The sequence below is a fragment of the Trachurus japonicus genome, chromosome 18 (genome assembly GCF_045865225.1).
Source record: "Trachurus japonicus isolate A0001 chromosome 18, Traja_1.0".
Lineage (NCBI taxonomy): Eukaryota > Metazoa > Chordata > Actinopteri > Carangiformes > Carangidae > Trachurus > Trachurus japonicus.
In genome coordinates this window covers 28,944,272-28,954,957 of record NC_140924.1, presented here as the reverse complement: position 1 = coordinate 28,954,957, position 10,686 = coordinate 28,944,272, and the positions used below count along the sequence as shown (strand labels likewise).

The window sequence follows — 10,686 nt, the reverse complement described above, 5'->3', positions numbered from 1 at the left end:
TGATCCCAAATCTTGGACCAACAGCTTGTGACAGTCACTGATTGAAGAAGATCAGAGCGTCCACTTTCCGTCATCAGCTCTTTTTAGATATTTGTTTGAAGCACTTGAGGGGTCTTAATTTTTCCAGGGTGTATTTGTTCTATGGGCTGTTTTGGTGGTCTGAAACACCGGCCCTCCCACTGTCACCTCCCAAAGTGGCGTGTGGTGAATTACACCCCACTCTCCTCAAAGACAAACTGAACCTTCAGGCGAGGAAACCCCACGTGAGAGGGGAAAAAGCCAGGCATTTCCCCCCCTGCCCCGCTAACGGACATGGGGTTAATGGCCTCACACACACACACATCCCGACCCGTTAATTTGCTCGTACCAGCAACGTTAATGGTGTCCCCCAGGGCTGCTCCGCCGTATCCACGGCGATTCCCAGCGCTCCAGTCAGGAGGAAACGTAGCTGGAAAGAGCCGCCAATTAAGAGGTCAGGGGTCGGGATCCCCCAAATTCCCAGGAAAATATGACTTTATTGTTGACACATGTGTTGGATTGGGAGTGTGTGAAGGGGGGTGGGGGGGGTGGAGGGGGGTGGTGAGCACGTGCATCCACAAACACACAGGATACATCGACATGTTCCTGTGGAAAACACACACACACACAGTATCCTCCGCAGGGCCGTTATATAGGGGAGAAAGGTGAAGATAATTCTAGGGGCCCAGCGCCCAGTAGGGCCCACAAAAAACCCCAGTAGTCTAATCTTTGTATGACTGAATTATTCTGCGTAAGACCTCGACTAATACTCATAGTAATGCTGCATTAGCATCAAAATAAAGTGGGCTAAATAAAAAATGATAATACATACGTAGTCTAAGAAAAAAAGGGGGGTAGGGGCCCACTTTAGTATTCTTTAAGGGGGCCCAGAATTCCTAGCAACGGCCCTGATCCTCCGCCCTGTCTCTTTCATTCACATGGAGTGATGCAGCGGTTGTGCGACTGCTCCCATGTGCACAGCTACGTGTACATTTGCACGAGTCAAAGCTAAAATTATGTACATACGTGTGTCAGCAGGTAGCTGTTAAATGAGGCAGGTGGAGAAGGTAAAGACTGTATTGTTTTTATTCACATTAGCTGAGTGACACTCAGGCAGACGTGCAGGATGGGAAACCACCTTTAGCGTGGATGAAGGAGGGGGCAACACTGCGATTTAAAGGCAAACTTCACCCCAGGTTGAGACTTGAGGGTGGATCTCCAGCCTTGTACCTTCTCATCAGTGGATGAACATACGACAGCAGTCACACCAAACCTGATTTTAATGTTTAAAGGTCAAGTTTGAGGTCCAACTTGTGCAGAAATTCTCATTAAAATGTTGGAATGACTCTGTATGAAGAAGGTAGTGAAGGTGTCTTACGCTTACGTTGTTCTGTTTGGACCCTCCAGGCTGCCGTCCAGATGTCGCTGTGCATGGCCTCACACTTGTGCCTGCTGGTCCTACCAGTGATGTCACTGCTGCTGCTCCTCTCTCCGATTGGTTGGAGCTACGATGGCCTCACCCCGGGATGTCACCTTCACCGTGAGTTACCCGTCATGTCAAATGTGTGGTACACAGTTTTGGAAATCAGTCGGTGTCATTCTGCTAACAGGAAGCACAAAGGTTTATGGGTATTGTAGTCTTAAAACATCATCATCACTATTTCCTCAAGTGTTTTTTCTCGGTCCCTCTCTCTCCAGCCGTCAACATGACCATCCGTAGTGACCGTCGCAGCACATGTAAAGGCACCCACCTGGTGTACGCCTGCGTGGGCTACTGCGAGTCCAGCGCCTTCCCGTCCAGGTACTCGGTGCTGGTGGCCTCCAACTTCACCCACAACATCACCTCTGCTTCACAGTGCTGCACCATCAGCAAGGACGCCAAGGTGAGGACAGGGGGACGGTGACTGGACGTGCGCTGCCACATTTGAGTTTTTTATTGACCTCCACCTAACGGGCCACGTCTTCCCCTCAGGTCAAAGTTCGTCTGGACTGCCCTCGTGGTCGCCACCACGACGAGATGGAGATACTGACGGCGAAGGCGTGTCGCTGCGACATGTGCCGCAAGTCCCGCTACTGAAACGAGCTGTGTAGCAGATGTTCACCAGGAGAAGAACCAAACTACGGCTTTAATAACAGAAATACAAGAGTTTCACTGATGCACCAGCAGCTATCCTTTTTTCTATCCACTCGCTTTCAGTGTTGAAGAAAATCCACTTTAACTTATTTGATTGAAAATGAACTCTATCATGTTCCTAATGTCCAAACCAGGTTGACCTTCATCTGCTCTCTTCTTCGCAGAGAATGAACTGGTTTGATCAAATGATTGTAATTTTCCACTAAAACAAACAAAATTCCTTCAGGCAGAGTGAAATTAGCTCTGGACCCATAAACCATTATTTTAATATGTTCGTGTACTAAGATGTGCTGTTGGTGTGAGTGTATGTGTGTGTGTTTGTATGTTTACTTGTGTGTAAAATGTGATGTAAGGGTAGCTCTTCAAAAAAAAAAACTTGATTGACACACACATGTGTTAAAGGCAGTATAATCCATTCACACAAACTGAACCTTCTCTATCTTTTGCTTTGAGGCTTGGCAAACACTTGATTTACTGTAAGCAGCTAGAAATCAAAAACACACACGTAGTGACTCAGTAGGAGGTGTCGGTACTCAGAGACTAATAATCAGACTCACTGGTTTCACCTTTTCTTTTTTACTTTGAAATACGTCAGAATGAACGAGAACATCACAGTCAATCATGTCTTTGAAATCAGCAGAAATAATCAGTTTCATTTTTTTCAATAACCACTAAACACAGACGAGAGACTAAAGAATGTACAAATTTTATTTATATTTATGAATTTGAACTGAAAGACATTTTGTAAATAATATCTATTTGATAAAACCAAAGAATGTTTGAACTATCAATGAAATGAAAAGAGAAAGAATGCACTGTACAGTTTGTGATGAGATTGTGTTTCAATAAATTTCTGATCTGCAACTGTGAGTGTTCAGCCTCTAATTTACACACACACACAAACCTGTTTCCATCCCTTTAGGGGACATTAGATTGACTATTATTTATTCCATGATCACTATGTACCTAACCCCAACACTGACTCCTAACTACGCCTAAAACATGTTGGTAACACTTTACAATAAGGGTCCCTTAACTAACATTAGTTAGTACATTATTAAGCATTAATTAACTGTTTACAGATATATTAACAATCATTATTATGTATTACGTAGGATTAGAAAACATTAGCCTATTAGTAAGCAGTTAATTAATGTTAACAACTCAAAGTTAATTAATAAATTATTAAGTAATAATAAAAGTTGAATAATGTAATTAGTTATCATTATGTATGCATTACTCAGCATTAATTAACACATTAGTATATTAATGCTTAATAATGTACTAACTAACGTTAATTAAGGGACCCTTATTGTAAAATGTTAACATGTTTTAAGATTAAGACTGAATAACCTACATTGTGGGGAGTTGAATTGTGTCCCCAAAAGGCAAAAGGTCCCTGTAATGTCACCAGTTACCCAAAACAGCTGTACACACACACACACACACACACACACACACACACTGCTAGTGGAGGATTCTTCAGGAACCCATACCTGACTATCATTGAGCACCTATCAGTTATTAGTTATTAGTTGTGAATATTCTGATGAGTGTGAGTGTTAATACACAGCATGCACGTTGTCCTGGACAGATGAGTTGACCACCACTACCATCTCTCTGTGATGGTCAACTATTACACTAGTTCCTTCTTCTAATATGAACCACATGGGTACATATAAACTCCTGCTAACAAGATATTACTTTATGACAGAAAAAAACCTTTATTTGAGATTAATACAGGGTTCAATTTGAAGCTTGTCATTTGAATTGATCTGTAATTGTAATGTTTTGTTGAACAATTTTCCATTTTATGTTAAGGCTCCTGAGGGCAGCTCATGTAACACTAAGCTTTCTGATTTGGGTTATAATCAGAGCTGCAGCTTATATGAAGTAAATAATAGAGTCATAGTTACAATCACATAGGTGCTCTTTGCTTTTCAAGTCAGTGTTTAAAATAAAAGAAATCACAGGAGGCTTATTTTGGCATTCTTATTTTGATTTATTTCTCCCTTCACACTCACAGTCACATAGTGTATTGATGTACAGCCGGTCCTCAGTCTACAGTGGAGATTCCTTTAGGTTATTGCATGTGATTGTACGTCCTTCAAAGCCTTTTCTGTTGTTACTGGTATCGATGTCACGACCCTTGGCCCTTCGCGCTCGGTGAGACTGTGTGTGCTGCTCTGGGCCTCAGAACGTCTCACACTCTGTGTCCTGTGTGGAGCAGATGGCACAGTGGCAGTGCAGGGCCATGGGGTAGTGGTAGAGAGGGGAGACGTGGGGCTGGCAGCCCGGCAGCCGCGCCGTCATGTGGCGGCTACGGCTGTATGTGCACACACGGTGGTGTCGCTGGATGTAGGGGGGATCCGGCAATGGTTTCTGCAGGGATCACACACACACACACACACACAGGTCACAGGCATGACTTTTACAGGAGCTTCTTTTCAATTGATCAACAAACATTGAGTGGAACTGATACTCTGTCCTTCTCATAAACCTCAGCCACAGCACTGACACTGTTATAGGCAACACTGTAACGGTCTTTTCAGTGTCTTTTTGTCTTACCAAAATAAAAACACCTAGATGTCTTTTAGAACATTTGTTCACACTGTGTGAACGTGTTAAAGGCCTGATCAATAAGTCTGATGTAAATCTATCTGTGTAGCCTACTTTCTCCTGAGTTTGAAGAAGATTATGAGATCTGCTGGAGAAACTAGTGAGTTAACTTTTGTGAAATGCTCACACTATACACCATGGCAGAATGTAATGCTGTTAAAGACTCTTTATTATTAATTAATTAACCTTGATAACGTTGTGTTTTTCTGTTTTGTTTTGTTGTGTTTGTGGAGCATCTGGATGGATCTCTCTCCTGCCATGACACTGAGTCATCTCCACTGTGATTCTCAGGCAGCTCTCTCTTCGAAAGACTTTGAGTCTCTCTGAGTTCCTGACCCACTAAACTTGGTTTTTCAATCACCGAGGTAAAAAATTTAATCTCTGCAAAGTAGAACAAGTTCGGTGAAAGTTCACTAACCATAACCCAACTTGGAGGGATTTGAGTATGTTTAATGACAGTGACATATGGGTCAGAGCTGAGAGTGGCTCATCAGCCTTCTTATGGTTTGGACTGAATCCTGGGTCATTAATCATTCATTTAAACTTTCATGATTCCACCATTATGGAAGCTTTCAGAAATAGCAGAGGAAGTAAGTGGGTCTCCTGCATCAGCTAAATGTAACAGATGAGCTGCTCTTCAGTGTGTGTGTTTTGTGTGTGTGTTACCTCCCAGGTGTGGCAGCGCCCCCAGCAGGCGTCTGTGGTGATGCGTAGTCCCTTGCAGCCGGGCTTCTGGGCCACAAAGGTGATGTCCCGCACCGCGCATCCCCGGAAACCGTGGAGCGAGGTCGTTACGGTAACGCACACCACCACGGCTGCCTTGGCAACCAGGAGGAGGAGGACAGAGAGGGACAGAAGGTTGGGATGCATGCTGGGGTAGGATGGAGAGAGAGAGAGATGAAGAAAGTGACTTTGATGAGAGTGGATTTTATTATTCAAGCTTTTATGAACATCATACATCAGCTGACTCAATAAAGTTTACAGTGTTATGAAGGAAACAATGATTTCATCAGTGAGTAACTCAGGTCCTATGTATTAATAACCAAAACAGACTTAAATATTCAGTTTGATCTCTTATAGTAGAAACATATTCATCTATCACTTGTGTACATACTGTATGTCTATATGTTAGTTAGAAACTGCCAGCACATCTGGAAGGAGAGATCTAGAGAGTATCTACCACTCACGTCGCCCTCTAGTGTCTGTTTTTGCTACTGCAGCCAGTAGCACCACTCACTGACCCACGCACTGTAAAAACTATTAAATAGGCTCAAAGGATTATTGTCCAAACCAAAACGAATTAAATAAATGAGACAATCTAACACAGAACCACATTTGATCATAAATCTGACATGAAGTTATTATTTCATTTCACATGCATGAGGAGCAGCAGTTTCTCTGAGAGTCATTTTCCTGATGCTGGAGACATCTGCTTAATTATTTTCAAGAGAACTTCTGAAATTGAAACAACTGAAATCACCTCAGCTCAGCATGACTTCTCCTAATATAAGAATTATGACAGGAAAAAAAACATGTGGAGTTACTTCCATGAGCTCTAAAGCTACACTACAGTACAATAACTGGGATATGAAACTATACTGACGGTGAGATAATTGTGTAGACTTTTGCCTCTTAATCAGCTCAGTCTCCTAAAATAAATTCTAGTCTCTCTCTGCTGCAGCATACCTGCTCCAACTAACTTCATAAATGTTTAAAGGAGAAAAAAAAACATCTCTCACCTTCTGAGCTGTAGATCTTGCAGAGATTCGAGCTGCTGGACTCCTGTGTCTCTCTGCCCAGACAACAACCAGTGACTGGAACCAATCTGTCCTTGTTGTTGTTTTTAGAAGGCCATTAGGGCGGACGGACACTCTGACATCATAGCAATTACAATGAAATACCATTAGAGACCCCAATTCAGAAATAATGGATACTCCCTGGAAAATACTGATGCTTGTCTATGTTTTCTTAACCTCAGCCTGTATCTCTCTGTGTGCGAGCGTGCGTGTGTCCAAATGTGTGTGTGTGTGCAGTCCTTTATCCAACTAGTCTACTCCCAATGATGTCAGCAATGTCAGTGCTTAACTTGACAGTAACTCTGACAAAGGGTTGGTGGTATGAATACAAAAAACTGAGCTTTTGAAGCTTTTACTGCAACATTTGAACTGTAGTTAGATCAAATGTTCACTGACTATGACTTTAATAAGTCATTCAGTCAGTTTCAAAGTTAAGGGCATAAACTGGAGCTGATGAAAAAGGAAGTTGCATAGGTACTTATTAGAGAATGGTTTAGCAAAACCTGGCTGTAACCCTTGGAGCTCCCCGTAATTGTGAACTTTTGTGATAAACTTTTCCACTGATCATCACCTCTGATGTTACACCAGCATGTTTGTTCTTTAAGTCAACACCACACCAGTGTTTCTACATGGTTTAGCCACTTACTTAAAGGGATAGTTCACCCAAAATGGAAATTTCAGTCATTATCTACTCACCCTCATGTGGACTAAGGGCTGGGAGAAGTTTCAGAGTCCTCCGTGGCTTCTCTGAGTTACAGCGTTCCATTGACTCCATGGTTGCCCCGGAGAATAAGGTGAATACTGTGGGCTTTTTATGGATAGTAGGCTACAGGTGAGAGAGACAGGACATGGAGAGCGAGGGGGAATGACATGTAGTAAAGGGCCATCCGATGCGGGATTTGAACCGGGAACAACTGCAGTGAGGACTGTAGCCTCTACATATGCCCGCTCAACCTGCCTATTTCTATAAAAATGAATTGAAACCAATGAAAAAAGACTTCACCTAGCATTTGAAGATGGTCTTCAAAGATGTGAAGCAGTTTTCTATGTGTTGTTCCTGTTTGTAAAGTCTTCAAAATACATTTGTTGAGAATTTAAACCAACATTAATTCAACTTTAAATCACTTAGTGGGAGGACAACAAGATGACAACATTACACTCCTATCTCTCTCCTTATAGCTGATATGGCTAGCGGCTAATGGCTAACGGCTAACAACCAACAGCTGCGACAAAGCTTTCATGAAGAGTTGTCTTTCTGGTGTTCACATTTGTTGTAGCACTATTTTGGTCTCCACCAACAAGCAGCCTGAAAGTGTTTGATTTGTGTCGTGTGTTTTCTATGTTTTGTGTCTTTTGTCTTTTTGCTGATAAAAGCTGCCTGTGACAGAGTTGGGTGCTTTGTGAGTTCTTGACCACACGTTAACAACTTAAAAAAACATGTGATAAAAGATGAATCAGTGCAGCTCTGAGTGAAATGCATCAGAAAGGACGACACACAAAAACCAGCTCAGACTCCCGGAGTGTTTTCTCAAAGTGAAGTTTCATTTTTAGCACATAGTTTTTTTTCCTCCATTCTACACCCCCCTGTAATGTTACGTACAGTAGTAAGCCTCTCTACATTCAAACCCCCCCACCGCTGTGTTGGTCCCCAAAATATACATCTTCTTTTTCTTCTGCATCGTCTTTATCATCTTCTCTAAGGTTTTTCTTCAACACAACAAACACAGACCATTGGGCAGACAGTGCAAATCTAGAAATTCAGTGAAATTGCTACGTAATGCGGTTGTAGGTTTCGGTAACATTATATTTTCATTCCATTACTGTTGCTCTGACTTATTGCCATTCTATCGTGTCTAACTCTATGTATTTTCTTTCCTCTGTCATTCTCCTCCTCTGTTTTTATCTTTCCTGGCTGCTTTCACTGAGTCCGATCACACCTCCGCTCTGATGTACAGCGGCAGTTGAACCCGGGCCGACGGCGGCCACAGAGAGGAGCTGTGAGGCTGAATGAAAGCAGCACTGGATGCTGTCTGTGAGGCGATACCAGAGCTCTCTCTACGAACACACTCTCTTCTCTCGCTTCCTGTTCTGGAGTAGTTCTAGAACAGATGACCAAATTCTAGAACTGAGGAATATTATTGAGAATTCTAGAACAGTGGGAGCTGGGGTTCTGTTTTTCCCCCCCGAGTCAGCTGACTGACTGACAATAACAATCAAGAGGGTTTGTGAATAAGCTAGCCAAAACAAAATCATAAAGTAAGCTGAGTTTTATGACAGCGAGGTCAAGTTTTGTTTCGTCTCTGTTGTATGTTTGAGTTTTTTTTGTTGTTGTTTTTTTTGCCTGAATCAAACAATGTCTAAAATCCAACAGGGAGTTTTTTTTTCTCTTTTTTTTGTTTGGTCTGCAGCTACAGGGTGCAGGTGCAGGTTTTGAGGTGTTCATTGATACGAGGCTGCGACCACACCTAATCCATCAGTGCATACAACTTTCCTGTGCTGAGAACAAAATAGCCAAGACAAGAAAAGAGGCTTATATCAGTGGTTCCCAACCTGAGGGTCAGGACCTGATGGGGCTGTAAAATAGGTCACAAGTTAATTAAAATGATAAGAATTTTTTATATTTAACAGAAAATTTTGAAAAAAATTAAAATTAAAATCCTGATTTCCCTAGTTTTTTTTGCTGATTTGTATGTCTGTTGAAGCACCTTTTTTTAGAGGTCCAGTGTCTGGGAACCAAAACCATATGTACGTAAATACCAGTAATCCTAACGTGATTTTTAGCTTTTTCCACAGCTTTCAATCATAATTCACAGCCTTCATCAGCAGATTGATCATGCTCAGTTGTCACGGAGATGCCTCATGTGCCATCATGTTACCACATGACAGCCACTGAGCGACCCCAGTCCCTGATGAAGACCAGGACAGGCTGGAGGAAAAGATAATAAGTGAATCTTGAATTACATTTAGTTTTTTTCTTAGCAACATTTGTTTGACGGACAAATGTGCTGGGAGTTCTAAACTGAAATGAAACACAAAGCTGCAGTGTCAATGTCTGAAGGTAGCAACCGCTGCAGCGACAGATGAGGTGTGATCACAGCCTGAACAAGTCAAATCAAGCTTAGAGCGTCGACAACACTTGTTATCAACTCAATAGAACCTTTAAGTGCCAATGTGGGGGCTGCAGGGAGAATGGATTTCACAACCTTGTTGACTCAGGCAGGAGCTGAAGTGAGTGTTTGGAAAAACTGCTGGTCTGAAGAGTTTCTGAATGTTTGGTAACGAAGCAGCCGACAGGTATCTCTGCGTCTCAAGCGTCAAAAAAACAATCAATCGACTTGCTCTGCGATACATTCGGATTCAAACGCTGTCCTTCAGGAAGGAGAGAAGGAGAGAGAGAGAAAAAGAAGCAAAGAGAGGACGGCTGTCTCTCGTTCTCCGTCGCTCTGTCTACGCACGTCTCCCGCGCGCTGATTCACTCACCGGTTGCACGCACACACGCACACACATGCACGCACACACACACAACCTGACCATCATCTTCAAATAAGGTTACATTTCCTGATCAAATAGAAAATAAATAGCATCAGTATCAGTTTTCCACAAAATGAACAAGATCATACAAAAACCAAGAAAATAAACAACATAATTACAAAGCAAAAGTCGTTTTTCATCAAATAAATGTACACAGAAAGTACCTTTAAGACAATGTGAATATCAAGGACGCAACAGGAGTAAAAACAAGAGTGGGGGGTAAACATTTGAGTGTGACACCCACTTCTTGTTTAACCCCCGTAAAAACACAGATTATCCTGAAAGAATGAAAATATTGCTAAAATAATTTTTTTCTGTTTTTTTTTTCCACCCTCTCTTTATCCCGTCACTCTATCGTAATAATCGGACAAGAATAAACAGATTTTTGTTGGTTCACACCGAGAAAAAAAAACAAAAACAAAAACAAAGGATCATCGCCATGGTCGCCATCTAGCAGCGTCAGGTCTGCTGAGCCTAAAGGAACAGACGCTCCGGGTTCAGAAATCCAGCTGGAATGTGGTGCTTTCCTTTTGGTTTTTTGACACACATGTGGTGCGCTTCATTCTTCCTCTGGTAACCTCCGTGTTG

At 42.3% G+C, this 10,686-nt stretch overlaps 2 protein-coding genes across 3 annotated transcripts in view; one reads left to right on the top strand and one right to left on the bottom strand.

Moving 5' to 3' along the window:
• LOC146969571 (glycoprotein hormone alpha-2-like) overlaps positions 1-3,000 on the top strand; it is a 23,189-nt gene extending 20,189 nt beyond the window's left edge. Inside the window, exons 2-4 of one of the 2 annotated variants that reach the window (XM_085759427.1) lie at positions 1,426-1,558; positions 1,717-1,901; positions 1,991-3,000. In XM_085759427.1, coding sequence (XP_085615553.1) covers positions 1,438-1,558; positions 1,717-1,901; positions 1,991-2,095 — 411 coding nt within the window. In that variant the 5' untranslated portion in view covers positions 1,426-1,437 and the 3' untranslated portion in view covers positions 2,096-3,000. The remainder of the gene's footprint in view (positions 1-1,425; positions 1,559-1,716; positions 1,902-1,990) is intronic. The other variant, XM_085759428.1, reaches the window with a different exon arrangement.
• Positions 3,001-4,166: 1,166 nt separating this feature from the next.
• Positions 4,167-6,957, bottom strand: LOC146969570 (glycoprotein hormone beta-5-like). The gene is made up of 3 exons (XM_085759016.1): positions 6,511-6,957; positions 5,438-5,642; positions 4,167-4,534 (listed from the first exon to the last, which is right to left on the bottom strand). Exons 2-3 carry the CDS (start codon positions 5,639-5,641, stop codon positions 4,346-4,348), a joined length of 393 nt encoding a protein of 130 aa, XP_085615142.1. The 5' UTR covers position 5,642; positions 6,511-6,957; the 3' UTR covers positions 4,167-4,345.
• Between the last annotated feature and the right edge of the window lie 3,729 nt (positions 6,958-10,686).